The sequence below is a fragment of the Galleria mellonella genome, unplaced genomic scaffold (assembly GCF_026898425.1).
Source record: "Galleria mellonella isolate WM207_F2 unplaced genomic scaffold, CSIRO_AGI_GalMel_v1 utg213, whole genome shotgun sequence".
Lineage (NCBI taxonomy): Eukaryota > Metazoa > Arthropoda > Insecta > Lepidoptera > Pyralidae > Galleria > Galleria mellonella.
In genome coordinates, this window is record NW_026442039.1 from 7,637,037 (window position 1) to 7,655,735 (window position 18,699).

General features: G+C 35.4%; 2 protein-coding genes across 2 annotated transcripts in view; both read left to right on the plus strand.

Moving 5' to 3' along the window:
• LOC128200600 (lachesin-like) overlaps positions 1-18,699 on the plus strand; it is a 128,784-nt gene that overhangs the window by 19,396 nt on the left and 90,689 nt on the right. The gene's annotated exons all lie outside the window — the stretch shown is intronic.
• LOC128200584 (uncharacterized) lies at positions 2,039-9,282 on the plus strand. The gene is made up of 3 exons (XM_052894449.1): positions 2,039-2,747; positions 2,949-3,641; positions 9,125-9,282. The coding sequence occupies exons 1-3, from the start codon at positions 2,039-2,041 to the stop codon at positions 9,280-9,282; spliced, it is 1,560 nt and encodes a 519-aa protein (XP_052750409.1).

Sequence of the window (18,699 nt, forward strand, 5' to 3'; positions counted from 1 at the left end):
TTGTATTTTATTTATGTTTGTTACTTCAAAATGCCGTCATGTATAAATCGATTTGGATTTTTTTTTTACAATAACAATAATAAAATAATCTATATAATAATAAAATATCTAAGAAGATATACTTTCAGATCGGTGCCATTAGAAATTTATAATACATTCAGTAGTTTTGTATCGTTCCAAACGGCGCTTCAATCGATCGATTATTCGATTCTTAGTCGAATGTCCACACACCTCGCGGATATAAAGCGATTACATTATTATTAAGTAGGAGGGTAGTTAATGAACTCATCCTTGCACTCGGCTTGAGATCACGTACTGTCTGGAATCAAGAGCATATAACCGAACAGTGAACTAGGAGATCATCATATTAAAGATCAAATATTGTATATTTAAAGATATTTGTGTAGGCCTGCCAATCAAGAATCTGTAACAGCATCCAGTCAAAGGTGGAAAGCAGTGCGGCGCATGAGATTCCTTCAAATAAGTGCACGTATCTTCTTAAATATTGTAATCGCTTCATCCTCATTATCAGAAGTAAGGACAAACGTATTTCCACCGCTTAACGGTGTCCCTACATTGCTTTTAAATCAAAATAACCGAGTTTCCTCGATTGAAGTCTTGTTATTGGAACACAAATTTAATTTTAATTTTTTGTGTCCTGTTTTTATGGGCAAAATGTTCCGTTTCACTCTCTTGAAAAAATGCGACCAATTTCAATTTCAAACAATCTGTATTAGATATATAAATAGCTCAATGTTCATAAATATAGAATTTAATACACGGATATATAAGAGTATGGTTGCCATATAAACCAACCTCGGCGTCTTGACTTATATTATCAACGAAGGTAAACGGGCTTGATTAAATGCCTGCGAGGAATCCAAGAATTTCATACGCTAAAATTACTTATAAGCATCCCATATTGCAAGGAAGCGCTTATTACTTTCGAATTGGTGTTGATTTTCTTTATTGTTTAATTAACAATTAATTGTGTAATTTACATATAATTGTGTAATTTACAATTAATTGTGTAATTTACAATTAATTGTGTAATTTACAATAAATTGTGTAATTTACAATTCATTGTGTAACTTAAAATTAATTGTGTAATTTCAATCGGTTGAATAAAACCAAAAGGCGGTTTATGTTTTGTACACTGTTATAAATATTTATAGTGTGTAATGAGAATTTTCAAATGGTTGTCGTGAAGTAAATTCATTATTCAAATATATTTCCATGAATTCTATAGAAGCCAATGTTTTAGATGTAATTATATGTATATATTATGAATGTTGCCGTGCGGTCCTAGTATAGAATAGGCTATCCCTGTCTTTCTCGTAGGTGTCGTAAAAAGCGAATAAGGGAACTTAATGGTTGAGGGATAGACAGCAGCATCTTAAAACATCTCTAACACCTAACTGCGGTTGCTATCCCACCTGTCAATCGTGGCAACTACTTGTAGTCTTGGCTGAAACCTTGTCTTCCTTCTATCGCTTACTCCCTTCCTGGTTTCCATCTTATTCGCTGTGATCGCACCGGTAGAGGTGGTGGTGGTGTTGCCATATATCTTCGTACTCATATACCATTTAATATCGTTAGTTCCTCTAACTCCTCTAATGAAGCGGAATTCCTTTTTCTTGAAATCACCTTATCCCACTTCAAAGTCCTTCTAGGTGTTTTCTATAGCCCTTCCTCTTCTGTAGATTACTTTTCCTCTTTTGAATATCTTCTCGAAAACCTTACCCCATCTTTCAATCACACGATCATCATGGGTGATTTTAACACCTGTCTGTTGAAAAATGATAGCCGAGCTTACCGTCTTAAGTCTGTTGCCAGTGCTTGTAATTTAAATATTTTGCCTCTCCAAGCAACCCATTTTTTTCCGAATTGCAATCCTTCCTTACTTGACCTAATCCTTGTATCTTCTCCCGAACATGTTTCCAAGTTTGGTCAGCACACCGCTGATGCTTTTTCCTTTCATAATCTCTTATACCTTTCCTATAAAATCCGTCCTCCTAAATTAAAGCGTAGAATCCTCATGCAGCGCAATTTTGGGGCCATTGACATGGACCGTTTGCGAAAAGATGCATCGGAGTGTGACTGGTCATCTATTGCAAATATAGGTTGTGTAAACTTACAGATACAAGAATTTAATCAACTCGTTCTTGACCTTTATGATCGGCATGCCCCAATCCGTCCCGTCAGAGTCAGACATCTGCCTGCGCCCTGGCTCACTGAGGATATTAGAGCTATCATAAACAAGAAAAATAATGCTAAAACTAAATTTAAAAAAGACCCAGACAGATATCGTGACAACTACGTGCGCATCAGAAATCTCTGCAATAAGATGTGTAGGGAGGCCCAACGTCGCCACATCCATAAATCTGTTGAGAATGGAGATCCAGCAAAAGTCTGGAAATTTCTTAAATCTTTAGGAGTTGGAAAAAAACACAATGAGAGTTCCACTAGTATTGATATTGAGAACCTTAATAGACATTTTTGTTCCTCTTCTATTGTTGTTCCTAATGACAAATTAAAAACACTGTATTATCTTTCTTCGCTTCCAACTCCTGATTACACTCCTTTTGTTTTCGGACAATTGTCCGATTGTGATGTTGAGAGAAGCTTACTGTCAATATCTTCTAATGCTCTGGGTACTGACAACATCAGTCGTGCTATGATCATGCCTATCCTTGATATCCTGTTGCCAACTATTACTTTTCTCTTTAATAATTCATTATCCTCAGGTATTTTTCCTCATATCTGGAAAGAAGCCTTTATTATCCCCCTACCTAAAAAAAATATCCCCACAGTTTTTTCCGATTATCGACCTATATCCATTCTTCCCTTCCTTTCCAAAGCTCTGGAAAAGTTAGTACATCAGCAACTCAACTTGTTTCTGTCCAAAAATAACCTTCTTAATCCTCTGCAATCTGGTTTCCGCGCAGGTCACAGCACGACTACTGCTCTTGTAAAGATCTCTGATGATATCCGTTTCGGAATGGATAGCTCAGAGCTGACAGTTTTAACATTATTAGATTTCAGTAATGCTTTTAATACCGTCGATTTCGACATTTTGTTGCAACTGATGACTTCTCTCAACATATCTCCAACGGCAATTGAATGGTTTCGTAGTTACCTGGTTGGACGTCGGCAGCGTATTCGTATCAACGACTCTTTGTCATCTTGGTGCAGTACATCTGCGGGCGTGCCCCAGGGTGGCGTCTTATCTCCTCTTTTATTTGCCTTATTTATCAACAATATCACGTCTCAGCTTCGGTCTTCCTACCATCTTTATGCAGACGACCTTCAAATTTACTGCCGGGCTCCTCTTATTAATATTTCTGTTGCAGTAAATACAATAAACGAAGACCTTGAACGTATATCTGTCTGGAGCAAATCCTATGGTCTTGCTGTAAATCCGACCAAGACCCAGGTTATAATCATAGGTAGCCCTAGTTACATTTCCAGAATGGCTTTGAATGACCTTCCTTCTGTAGTTTTTAATGGAATGAAGTTAAACTACAGCGACCGCGTTAAAAATCTCGGCATTTGTTTTGATAGTACTTTATCCTGGTCACCTCAGATTGCTGAGATTAGCAGGAGGATGTTTGCGGCAACTGGATCCCTTTACAGGTTGCGTAAGGTTCTTCCTATGGATACCAAAATTGCGCTTGCTCATACATTGCTCCTCCCCATCCTTGACTACGCCGATTCTTGTTATTCAAATGTCACTGAAGAGCAGTTAAATAAACTTGAGCGTCTTCAAAATTTATGTATACGGTTCATATTTGGACTTCGCAAATATGACCATGTATCCCAATATCGTACACGGCTCAAGTGGCTCTCTATCCGTCTTCGTCGTAACTGGCACATCCTTTCCCTTCTTTACTCAATTCTCTTTAATCCAGTTACACCTCATTATTTAAAAGAACGTTTTATGTTTCTTGGAGAGAGCAATTCTAATTCTTATTCTTTACGTAGTACTGACAACCTCCAACTCATAATTCCTACCCATTCTTCCTGTTTTTACTCCAAATCCTTTTCCGTGCAAGCAGTTCGTTTGTGGAACTCACTCCCTACCTCTATACGGTGCGCTCAATCGTTGCCCATTTTTAAAAACTTAGTTAAAGCCCACTACCTATCCTTATAATCACTTAGTCCTACGTATTTCCAGTTTTGTGTGTGTTATATATATGTGTATTAATATGGTATATTTGTATGTATTTATGCGTATATATGTATATGTATGTATATATATTTATATGTGTATGTGTATGTATATATATTTATATGTGTATGTGTTTGTATATATATGTATATGTTTGGTTGTATGTGTTTATTTATGTATGTATATGACTATGCTGTCATAAATATTATTTTTTACAAGTCTATCTTTTTTAACGCGCCACCTACCTACTTATGCTTTAATCCTTTCTACCCAAAGGTTGTCTGGAAGAGATTGCTTAGCAATAAGACCGCCTTTTGTACTACACTATACGTATTGAAAATTGTTTTAACAAATCATGTTATGTTGGTGCAATAAAGTGTTAAATAAATAAATAAATAAATAAATAAAATCCCCCAATAGAGGGAGGCCTATGTTCAAGCAGTGGACAATTAACGGCTGACATGAAGATGACGATAATGATTGTATGGTATAATACAATGAAGATCGACAACGTAGAAGCAACTCTTTTGGTGTTTTGTAGTGTATATGGGCTGCAGTGATCACTTACTATCAGGAATTCTGTTGTCACCCTTTCACATAACATATATATTTTACATTTATGTAGTCAATACGGATTGACGGATTGTTAAATGACTTCAAAAAGAAGGCATTTCTTAATAAGTCTATAATAAGAACAAATAAGTAAAACACAATCACTCTAATTTCCTGATTAGTATTACATTATCATTGTAGGTACTTACGTTTAAATATTATTGTTGTGTTGGTACCAATTGGTGTAATGATAGGCCAGGTAACAGGTACATATCTTAGAATATATATTCTTTATTGCACTAAAACATACAATAACAACAATAAGTCAATAACAATGTTAGCAAAGGCGAACTTATCTCTAAAAGAGATCTCTTCCAGTCAACCTAACACAGTGGCATAGGAAGTAGTGAGTGGGCAGTAGTAGTGCTAAACAGAAATTAAAGTTCATTTCCTAAATAGACCCGACCGATACTCGAACCTGGGACCTCGATACGCTGAGTAAAATGCCTACTGCTACGCTACAGAGTTCGTCTACCTTGTAGTCTACCCTGGAACAATACATAATTTGTCCAATATAACAAATATTTCACCATTCGGGACGGAATATTTAAATAAATTCACCTTTAATTTAATATTAACAACATTAAAAGTACGTCAAAAGTCAATAATAATTGTGTCACAAAACGTATTTGTATGAAACAATAGAATTTAATTATTTTTTATTCATTAATTTATAGTTTAGACGTAAATGGAAAACGTTGAATATAAATAGAAGACACAAATGGGCCGGTCACTAGACACAGATGGGGAAAAATGAAATATCATTAACACGAAACAAGAGTTGGGGCGGCTTCATCTCGGGGCTATGAGCCGTCGGAATGAGCAATTGTTTTTATTTCGTTCGTTCTACAGTTGCTTTGCGATAAACAAAACGGGAGAAATACAGAATATTATGGTTTGAATTTGGGATCTAGCCGCGGGGCTGTGATTGTTTTATTATTAAGCTAATTTGGACGTAAGGGTTTTTGTATTAAAGTTGAAATAACATTAGTATTATAATTATCTGACTATTAATTAATAAAAAAATTACGTTAGATACATAACAACATATATATTATTGCTCTTTTGTTGAGCTTGTTTTGTTGTTATAGATCTCTCCTCATACCTCACATTTATTTATGAATACCGCGCTAAATAACCGACTTTATTTTATATTTTTCTTATGTTTTACTAGCTATTCTCGTAGCTTTATTCGTGTGAATAAGTACATATAATTTCAATCGATTTAAGTAAATAAAATGAGTAACATGTCAAGATAACTTATCTGTATACCAAATATCATTTAAATCCATTGCATATTTGCATAAAAGAACAACAAACATCTGTCCAAACATTCTCACAAACATTTGCATTTTTTTATGTAACTTAAAATGGCAAACAAGCTGACGGTCCACTTAATGGAAAATGGTCACCGTCGTAGACAATACAGTACCATAGACATAACAGTGTACATTGTTCCCCCATGCAGTGCCATTCCTGAGGACTCAGGTGTTATTCCTCTGTACCCTATAAATTCACTGTCATATCCCACCTTTTAAACCGAAACACAGCTATGCAAACACAACTGCTTCACGGTATAAACACGAATGGGACTCTGCCCAAGCAAACGACTTTTGTACAGTCTTTCTCTGGTAAATTTAATAATAATAATATTTATTACTAATAGAAAGAACTCGTGCATTTTTTGATGCACTGTAAATGTCTATTAAAATAACAAAAAGGAAACAAATATACTTGCAACTATAATCTCTAATAAGTTAGTCCAACTACCATTTGTTGGCTGTTTCAATTATGAACATGTCACTCGAGGACACATCTCGGAGAATATTGCGATGCAATGAATGTATCTAATCTATCTAATCTATCTATCTGACATAATTTTTTTGAGTATCGCATTATACTATGTATATCTATTACATTATATTTATTTCCTACATTCTTTCGACGTATTTAAAACTATGAACAATTTAATAGACGCCAACTCTTTTTCATATTTACTATAATAAGAACCTGTCGTTGAATCATGAAACTTATGCTTTGAAAATATAAAGTCCTTTTTTGAATACACTTACTAATCCTTTCACCTATTACACACCTCTCTAGCACTTGTAAGCCCCATATTTCAATTACCCCATCTCAAAAAAGCCTATCATAAATCCAAACCACGTATTACAGCTGAAACTTTTATTAAAACTCAACACCCGAACGACCTCTGTAATCCGCCATTATTTCGCCTTTCGACAATTACTCGAGGCAAATAAAGACGCCGTAGGCAATATTCAAGGGGAAAGGGAGCATATAAAAAATTATCATCACCTCATTCAGTAGCGGGCTGCGCGCCCAAATAAAAAAGTAAGTCGCAAGTAATTTTTTTACAAGCTTTACACATAACGGCAATAAAAACTCAGGCCGACGAAGAGGGCCGGTTATATTTCATTTTATGTCTCACTCGAGTCTAACCCCCCTCTATTTGGGAGGGCGAGTAGCCCCCTCGTGTCTCTGACACTTCGAATGAACTTTAAATGTAGGTTGAAAATAATGTGAATTACGTGGTACAAGAAATACCATCTCGTTCTCAAGGCTGAGCAAAAAAAGAGTTGTGGGACATTTCATGGTAAGTTATTGCTTGTACGAGCTTATATTTAATTCCATTCTCCGAAGAGAGGCCGAAGAAAATTGTTAGAGAAAATTGCAGATGTATGATTAAGGGTCGGCAAGGCGAAATGTCGTTGGATTTTTGATAAATTATAATGGCTGAAAACATAAATGTTGCGGAACGTTTTATGTTTATATTACAAATAAAATATTCTATATTTGTATTTAAGTTAACAAACATAATATCTAAGATACAGAGGTATAAATTGATTACAAATAAGCGTAACAGCTACTTCAATGATGCGGGAACAAGGAATAAATACAACAATATGGCAGTGAATTTACAGGACACAGAGGAATAACACCTTAGTTTCTAAAAGTGGCAACGCATCATTATATTCAGGTGGTGACATAGTAAACTCTGTTATGTTCGGGGGTATCATGAGTGAAACAGTATACTATGTTATAGATTTTGTATGTCTATGGTACTGCTCATGTCTATAGATGACGATTAACACAGCCATCAGGTGGGCCGTCAGCTTGTTTGCCATTCTAAGTTCTATAAAAAAAAAAAAAAAAAAAAAAAAAAAAATCAAAAATTACAATAAATGTTAGTTTAAAAATTAATAAATGAATTATCAACACAGCGCCACACAAACGGAAAACCATTTTGGAGTTTGCGAAAACGAGCGACTGTCAGAATCACTTCGAGCCGATTCTTCGGCGTAAATGTTTCAATTGAACGATTTATATTTTATTCGGTTCCAACCGTGACGTAGTGGTTATAAAAGCTTCCCTCATTTGCGTGATGTTTCCCGAAACGATTTAATATAACAAGATGAGGCAAAAATGTTGATAGTCACGCTCCTTATTACCCGAGCAAAGGTTTAAGATTTTCAATTTAATCGCATTATAACTTCGAGAAATATTCATATTGGAGAAAAAAACGGCGGAGACTGATTATGGACGAGCTATTTATCCAGCAACTTGGTTTTGAATGGAAAAGAAATTATATTCCTTGAACAATGTTACACGCTGAGCTTCGACCTTTTTGTATTGCTGCAGATCACACATAATAACACAATTATAAATCTTATGTTGTTTTATGTATTATCTATTCTTATGTACATGTTGTGTGTGATTAGTAACAAACAAATAAACGATCTATCTATCTATCTATCTATCTATCTATCTATCTATTGTAATTAGAATGTTTCAATGACAAATAATAATAAATATCTTTTCGAACTACTGAATCGGCGTAAACGGAATATATTGAGTAACTGAGACAAGAGATAAAACGTGTAGTTGTGTTTTACCATATTTATTTTATAAATAAATTTTATACAAAAAAATATTACTGCGAAATCTTGATAGAATTAATATTAGTAGGTAATCTCATTATTGTTATTTTAAAACGAATAAAATAAACCTACAACAGACGAGATGTTTCGTAGACATATTAGATTATAATCTTTTAAAAATAGAACACGGAATAGTGTCAGAATTTTGCTACGCAGCTAGCAGGATTTTGATAAACAAAGAATAAAGGCAGCTCCAATCGTTCCAAAATTATAAAAACAAATAATATACACTCAACATAGTCGTGTAATACTCGTATGTACAAAAAAATACAAAGGAATTAAAACTTTATCCTTCTGGGAATCTCATAAAGATAAAAGGGCGGTAAGATTCGAGATCATAATTTTTGCTTAGCAAAATCAGCAAATAATATAATATTTTTAGGACCTTTGAATCTGTCAAATTATTACAAAGACACATTAGATACCTCGAATGTAACTCACGAAGGTAAAGGTTGGACAAATCTGAATCAAATATTTTCAAAGAGTCTTTTCGGTAATATTTTGCCGGGCTTACATCGGAGTCGTGTGCCCACGGGCTAGGTTGTGTTTATGGATAATATACCCTTTGTGCGACGCCGACTTTGTCAAAAAGCTCTGTCCTTTTCAATTTGGTGTACCAGTGGCCGCTACTGGACGTAACAATGTGATAAAATAAAATTTTAATAAACTAATGTTGGAAAAATGAAAATATGAATGCATGAACCACCGTCATATTGTGACATTGTTGGAAACTAAAAATATTTAATATCAGGTCAGTAGTTTCATAAAGGTACACATTTTATCTCCCCAAAATATATAAACTATATATTTTTCCTTATTGGAATATATGTTGACCAACGCCCAGGCTGTGAAATGAGGTTTTACCTGGAGATTACAGTATAGGTATTTCATATCGTGTCATCTTTCTGCCAGCACATGTTTACAGGTATCTATAGATGCGGGTTAATATTTGGCGACAAAAAGTTTCTATTTTTTTTAGGAACTTAGAATGGCAAACAAGCCGACGGCCCACCTGATGGAAAACAGTAACTGTTGCCTATAGACATGAGCAGTACCATGGACATAACAGAGCATACTGTTTCGCCTATGATACTCCCCATGCGTTCCCATTCCTGAGAACTCAGGTATTGTTCCTCTATACCCTGTAAATTGCTATATCCCACCCTTCAAACTAAAACACAGCGACGCAAACTGATTCACGGTAGAAACACGAATTGGACAGAGGTGACCAAGCAGACGACTTTTGTACAAAGTCTCCCTCTGGTAAACTTTGTATGCTTGTTTGTTATTATTGTGGTGTGAAAAAATTATAGATAGAGAAATTCGTTTGCTCATGATTATTTATATTTACTATTGTAAGTTACCTGCTGATCAGAACGCTTGAAACGAATTTGAAGTTATCGATAATTTACAATCAGTTAATCAATCGAAATTTTTTTATAAATATTTCAATCTCGTCCAACATATCACACACACCTCGGATCTCTATAAAGAAGTAATACCACATAGCATCGACACTAGAATTTTGAGTAAATTTCTCGTCTGACACAATTGAATTTGATCGGCGATAAATCAAGTTTCAGTGCACGAGCGCGGCCGACTTCCGTCGATGCGGTCAAAGTCACGAGCTCTTCATTTTCTACTTTGAGATCACCGACGGCTACTGCTTTAAAATCGGTACATTTTTACCTTCAATTTCCTCTGAACTAATAGCCAACTCAGCGGTTCATACAAAATCGTAGATATATGTGATTATATAAGATGAATTCGGATATATACCAGAGGGAGAATTTGTAAAAAAGTCGTTTGCTTAGGTATCTCTGTCTCATTCGTGTTTCTACCGTGAAGCAGTTGTGTTTGCATGGCTGTGTTTCAGTTTTAAGGGTGAGATATGACAGTAAATTTACAGGGTACAGAGGAATAACATCTGAGTTCTCAGGAGTGGCAACGCATGGAAGGTATCATGGGCGAAACAGTATACTCTGCTATGTCCATGGTACTGCTCATGTCTATAGGCAACAGTTACCACTTTCTATCAGGTGTTTGCCATTCTAAAATGCATAAAAAAGTCTTTCAAAAAGAACTTAGGGAAAACGTGAACAAACTAATAACTTGACCTGACCATAAGGCAGTCTGCTTATGTCGAACAAATGAAAAAAAATGATTGGACGCTTCGAATTGTTACTAATTTCATCATCGTCACCTGATATGATATCAGCCTTAGAGGATTTTGCCAGTAGTGCCACGCTTGGCAAGCGGATTAGCAACCGAAGTTAGGCTTTAGAATTGTTTTAAGAAGGACGGCTCATCAATCGCCATCTTACGACAGCCATATGAAAGGAAGAGGTGCCCCATTCTATGCCGGGACCACAAATACATATATCATTCCATTTAATTTTATTACTAGCGGCCCGTCCCGGCTTCGCATGGGTGGGTATTTTTACATTTAAAAAAGTAGCCAATAAGGCTGCACACGCGACGGAAGCTTAAAAATGGAGTAACTTCTCCCATTTTCACAACATTTTCCTTCACTGTTCTGCTCTTATTGATCATAGCGTATTGAAAAGTATACTATAACCTGCCCAGGAGTATGAAGAATAATTGTACTAAGTTTCGTTAAAATCCGTCAAGTAGTTTCTGTGTCTATAACGAACATACAGACAAAAATTTTACTGATTGCATTTTTGGCATCAGTATCGATTACTAATCACCGCCTGATAGTTATTTTGGAAATATATTTCATGTACAGAATTGACCTCTCTACAGATTTATTATAAGTATAGATAGATATTTAAGTACTGAAATGTACTCGGACAATCTAATTAAGTTTTCTGCAAATATTTTGTATAAATAAATTACTATTGTTAGTCAGTGGTAAAATTACTCTGTATATCTATTTTTACTATTATATATAATATATTATAATATATTAACATAGATCACTATACTGTATATATATATATATATATATATATATATATATATATATTTTATGATAAACGACATACATATGAACACATCCCTTTTATTATATCGTTTTATTTAACATCCACTTTCTAAATTAAAAACCGATATCTAAAAAACAGACAATCCATGCATGTATACATAGATCATATCAATATTCATTCAATGTATGTGAAAGCATTGCTTCTAAGTTCTTGTTTTTTTTTTATATATTAATGCTACACTCTGATTAATCATGATAGTATTTTAAAACATGGAACATGTTAAAAGTGATGTTATCCAGGTATTATACAATGCATATTGTAATGCAATACAACTAGCAATGACTTTTTTCTCCTGATGAAACTAACAAATATATATATAAAAAAAAAAAAAAACAGTTACATCTAATAAACTAAGAAGAGCTTGAAACTGTGGGTTTGGTTAACATATACCTGGAATTATATAGATAGAGTAACCAGCGTCAAAAACAGGTCAACATTTAGTCAGTTAATTTGACCTTTGACTGAGTAAATTTGACATATATTTTTTTTAATTGAAAACAAAACGCGCCCATTTTTCATTGTTGCAATGAAATCGGATTGAAAATTGTCAACCAAGTCAATTTTTTAAATTATATTATATATAAATATACATGTGTATGTATTGCTTATATATATATATATATATATATATATATATATATATATATATATATATATATATAAATTAAAGTAGCGTCTACTTCTAATGACTGCTCCATTTAATTAGAGGCATCCCACACTGTGTTTGCTCGTACAGGATCGCCACTCAAGAATCTTCACTCCCCATTGGTTGTCGGTTCTTTGAATTATGTGACCAGCCCATTGCCATTTCTGTTTGCTTATCCTTCAGGCTATGGTTCGCCTTCAGTCACTTTGATTCTTTTGTATTGAAATGCCTCGCTGTATATTATGTTTGCGATCCGATAAATATATAAATATTCATAAGAATTTAGTAATTTTTTTATTTTTCAACTTAATCTAGAATTTGTATGGAGACACTATATATATATATATATATATATATATATATATATATATATATATATATATATATATATATATATATATATATATATATAAAGACATCAGAATATATTAAGACCAACAACAACTCAAACAGACGTATTCGTAAATACAAATATTATATATATATATCTATATATATATATATATATATATATATATTAAACAATTATATTAAGGATTTTGATTAACTACTCTTAAAAAAAAAACAATATTTCAAAACAAAATTACATAGAACATTTCATTAACTGAAAATACTTATAAAATACAATTACATAACAACTAACACAAAATAAAACACCTTTACCTATGTTTTATTTATAACGTAAACTGTTAAAAGCCGAAGCGCGAGCTATTTCATTTTTCCTCCAAATTAATCCAGCAGTTTAAAGAGAAAATTGTATAATAGAGTGGTGCTTCAGACCGCCACTCCGTTCTAATTCTGTCGTCGGCTACGTTAAATCAATATATACCAGCATGATAAATTTAAAATCTTCAGCCCAATCATATGTGAGGAGAGAGGATCCTTTAGTGTTTTGCTCTTTTAAGGGCAAAGCAATAAACTGAGCTGTGACCATTTTGTGTTACTATGGCACACGCATGAAGGAATGTTAACAAAGGAGATTGTTAGATTATGTATTTTGTTTTTGTATTTTTTTTTTATTTGTGCTTTTTTTATTTTTATTCTTTTGTCTCTTTTGCTGTGTATTACGTGTATGTTTTTTTAAACGGTTTTATTTAGCTTGACCTGTACGGTATTTATTTATTTGGGTCAAAATTAGAAATTGGAATTTAAGCACCTTCCCGTTGTCAGATTGATCTGAAATTTGGTACACACATCTAATTTAGATGACAATACAATATAATAAAATCAATAACATTATAAATCCAAGATGGCCGCCGATACAAAATGGCGGATTACATATTTTTCCTTAACCCTCGCAATATGGGTATCAAATGAAAGGGCTACACTAGTAAAACACGATGATTATGTCAAAATTTAAAATTCAAGATGGACGCCGTTCCAATATGGCGGACTAGGTACATATTTTTCCACAACCACCACAATATGGGTATCAAATAATAGGACTTCACTGAGACACCCAGACACTAGACACTCGGACACTAGACACTCAGACGCTAGACCCTCAGACACTAGACACTCAGACACCCAGACCCTAGACCCACAGACACTAGACACTCGGATACAAGACACTCAGACACTAGACCCTCGGACACTAGACACTCAGACACTAGACACTCGACACTCGACACTCGACATTCAGACACTAAACACCAGACACTAGACACTCAGACACTCGACACTCAGATACTAGACACTAGACACTAGACACTCGACACTAGACACTCGACACTCGACACTCGACACTCGACACTCGACACTCGACACTCGACACTCGACACTCGACACTCGACACTCGACACTCGACACTCGACACTCGACACTCGACACTCGACACTCGACACTCGACACTCGACACTCGACACTCGACACTCGACACTCGACACTCGACACTCGACACTCGACACTCGACACTCGACACTCGACACTCAACACTCGACACTCGACACTCGACACTCGACACTCGACACTCAGACACTCAGACACTAAACACTAGACACTAGACACTCAGACACTCGACACTCAGACACTAGACACTCGACACTCGACACTCGACACTCGACACTCAGATACTAAACACTAGACACTAGACACTCCGACACTCGGATACAAGACACTCGATACTCGACACTCGACACTTGACACTCGACACTCGACACTCGACACTCGACATTCAGACACTCAGACACTAGACACTCAGACACTCGACACTAGACACTCAGACACTCAGACACTCAGACACTCAGACACTCAGACACTCAGACACTCAGACACTCAGACACTAGACACTCAGACACTAGACAATCAGACACCCAGACACTAGACATACAGACACTAGACACTCGGATACAAGACACTCAGACACTAGACTCTCAGACACCCAGACACTAGACACTCGGACACTCGACACTCGACACTCGACACTCAGACACTAAACACTAGACACTCGACACTCGACACTCGACACTCAGACACTAAACACTAGACACTCAGACACAAGACACTCAGACACTAAACACACATCTCACCAGATGGATGGATGATGTGGTCTTAGACGAAGCTTGTGGACCCGAGAATAGACTATTCACAATTGCTTTAAATTAGTTGTGATTATTAAACGGTTTTATTTTTTTTATTATTAAACGGTTTTATTATTAAACGGTTTTATTTAGCTCGACCCGTACGGTATTTATTTATTTGGGTCAAAATTAGAAATTGGAATTTAAGCACCTTCCCGTTGTCAGATTGATCTGAAATTTGGTACACACATTTCATTTAGATGACAATACAATATAATAAAATCAATAACATTATAAATCTAAGATGGCCGCCGATACAAAATGGCGGATTACATATTTTTCCTTAACCCCCGCAATATGGGTATCAAATGAAAGGGCTACACTAGTAAAACACGATGATTATGTCAAAATTTAAAATTCAAGATAGACGCCGTTCCAATATGGCGGACTAGGTACATATTTTTCCACAACCACCACAATATGGGTATCAAGTAATAGGACTACACTGCAGAATACTGTCATTATGTCAAAATTTCAAATTCAAGATGGACGCTGTTACAAAATGGCGTATTTTTTTTTTTAATGGATGATAATGGAATGGTAACCCACCCGCGCTATCGGTATACACTGGCGGGGCACCAGTGAAGGATGATAGGTGAAGATGAAATAGGTCAGTTAGCCCATTGTGACGAATTCAACAAGAATTGTTCACGATGGTTTGCAGGGGGAACCACGTGGAGGTCGACCTAATGAGGCATATTGCTAGCAATGGGGCTATCAAACTCTATTGCTAACAATCCCTTTCCCCCCAAAAATGGCGTATTAGGTGGGGGCATGATTAGTCGTATCGAGAACAGTTGCGTCTAAGATTGTGTGACGTTAGAGGGGCAGATAAAAAAAAAATAGGTAATTAGATACCTCGTTAGTAAGCGGTAGTTATACCTACCAAGTTAAGGTAATAGGTTAAAACGTGCCGAGGACTGTATGGCATTAGGGTGGATAAAAATGTAATGTCGTAAGCGCTTCCCCCTCAAGATTGGGCGCATCTTGTTGAATATTAAGCCTTGCCCCTTTACTGGACTGCGGGGGGGGGGGTCGACCATCAAAATACCCCTTAATCGTGGGAACAACATGGTAACAATAAACAAAAAATACCAACAAATATAAATAAGACTAGAGGCTTATCATCAGTACTTGAAATATTTGTAGGTGCAAAAGTAATGTTGCGGTCCAACATTGACGTTACAAAAGGATTGGTAAATGACGCTATAGGCCACATTACAGAAATTTTTTGGCTTCAGTTCCGTCGAACCCAAATGTACGAAACAGATATATCATCAGTTTTAATTGACTTTGGCACAAACGGCATGCACGTTATTTACCCTAAAGCCATACAGTTTCCAGCAAAATTCAATTATGGTACGGCTGAAAAAAGGATGTTGCCCTTAGTTTTGTCATGGGCATTCACCGTTCATAAAATGCAGGGCAGCACCGTCGACCATGCAGTAGTATATTTGGGCTCAAAATGGTTTGAGGAAGGACAAGCATACGTGGCTCTAAGTCGAGTCAAGTCTCTGGAAGGGCTATGTATTGAGGAATTAGATTGTACTAAATTATCAGGTAAGAAACCATGTAATAATGATGCACTGAATGAATTAAATAGAATGAGGAATATTCGGTAAACAATTTCACTAAATACTAAAAACAAGAAAATAAAAATCGGTAAAAAAACTTTTAAGTTAAACGGTTTTATTTTATGTGCACTGAAAACTACAAAATAAATAAATAGTTACTTACCTATCAACCTACGTAGGTGATCTCGGTCATTAATATCTCTGATGGTAGTGGTTGTCATAACATGAACCATGTCAGCGGCCGAAAGGCAGTTCATGAGAGAACACTAACACCAGGGTTTGCTTGGTAGGTAAACTAAGCAGCCCACACTATAACAAGTAGGTATTTTGACCTTCTAGTTCAGAAATATTTTAGTACTAGGCAGAATAGCTTTTAGGCATATTAGACTAAAATAAAAACGTAGGGCCCCTCTGAAATCATACCTATAGCAGAGCATATCTTATACTTTGGTAGATCATGAGCTCGGCGTTCGCTGGTGAAGCCGTAACGGCTGGTTATTGATGGTCAAAACCTCCAGTTACGATTATAGTAAGTCGATTCAGCGGACCCTGGACTCCGGAGCTATGAGGTTTCGGATGCGACCGGGATAAACCGCTAGGATGATGATGATGACGATTATAATAAGTCGATGCAATCCACACTTAGTATAGTAGAAAGTAATACAGAAATAGTTAATATGCTCTGCTATAGGTATGATTTCAGAGGGGCCCCACGTTTTTATTTTAGTCTAATATGCCTAAAAGCTATTCTGCCTAGTACTAAAATATTTCTGAACTAGAAGGTCAAAATACCTACTTGTTATAGTGTGGGCTGCTTAGTTTACCTACCAAGCAAACCCTGGTGTTAGTGTTCTCTCATGAACTGCCTTTCGGCCGCTGACATGGTTCATGTTATGACAACCACTACCATCAGAGATATTAATGACCGAGATCACCTACGTAGGTTGATAGGTAAGTAACTATTTATTTATTTTGTAGTTTTCAGTGCACATAAAATAAAACCGTTTAACTTAAAAGTTTTTTTACCGATTTTTATTTCATTGTAATTTGTGTGCTGTAAGTAATGTTAATAAATTGTCTATCTATCTATCTATCTATCTAGTGTAGTGACAAATCTGGTAGATTACGTAGTGGTTTAGTTTTTTTTTATTTAATTCACTATAAGTATCAATTAAGCCACGAACAATAGATAGCTATTACAAAATATTGAGTGATTTCCAATATATATTACTTTTTAATCGTTTATATTCAGTATATAAGCTCAGAGGAATTATTCAGTATGATGTGCCACGGCCATTGTCTACCATTTGTTTTTATGGGTAAAAATGGTATGGTAACCCCGCCTACGCTAACGGGATACGCTGGCGGGGTACCAGTGAAGGGTGATAGATGAGAATGAAAACAGGCCAGTTAGCCCGTCATGATTCATCAGGAATTAACCATGATAGCTTCCAGGGAGAACCGCGAGGAGGTCGACCTGGTATATTGCTAGCAATAGGATTCTCAGTCTCCATTACTAACAATCCCTTTCCCCCCATTGTCTACCACTGTACAGCTTGCCAGGGAGTTCACGCTCATACTTTAAAGCCTAGATAATCATGTAGAGCATAGTTTTAGATATGTCAAGGATTTTCTAAGAGACTACAGCATGGGGTTCTTTAAAAAAAGTTTAAAAAAGTTTCTTCAGGGTCGGCAACGCGTGTTTAGATATTTATTTTAAATTATATTATATTAATTTTCTTAAACATCTTGTGTCAAAATGTGTACCTACATTTATTAATAAAAATCAGACTAACTACTTTAAATATAAAATAATCAAACGTTAAAATTGTTATTGTACCAAATTTGGTGATAAATTATTCTTGTAATGTATATAGAACACTAATTTATATTTTAATTAATTTTATAATTGTTTATTGTCATGATACTTGAATAAAAAGTAATGAAATTGTAAGAACACGTGGTCTCGCTGACTTGTTCACTCGAATTCGGCTCTGTAGATATAAAAGATTGTTATTTGGGTGGGGAGACACTTCTAGTCCAACCGTTGAACAGAGCGGAGCTCCCTGACGTATCAAGAGTGAACAAGTATAGTGAACCACGTAGTCATTATATAAAATATATCACAATTATTGTTGATGGAAGTCCTA

Bases quoted from the DNA above. Each gene is read 5' to 3' on its own strand.
- LOC128200584 (XM_052894449.1), top strand. From the start codon at position 2,039: ATGCAGCGCAATTTTGGGGCCATTGACATGGACCGTTTGCGAAAAGAT. The intron at 2,748-2,948 runs GTATTTTTCCTC...GTTTCCGCGCAG, and splicing joins TAATAATTCATTATCCTCAG to GTCACAGCACGACTACTGCT. The intron at 3,642-9,124 runs GTAAGGTTCTTC...TAATATTTTTAG, and splicing joins TGGATCCCTTTACAGGTTGC to GACCTTTGAATCTGTCAAAT.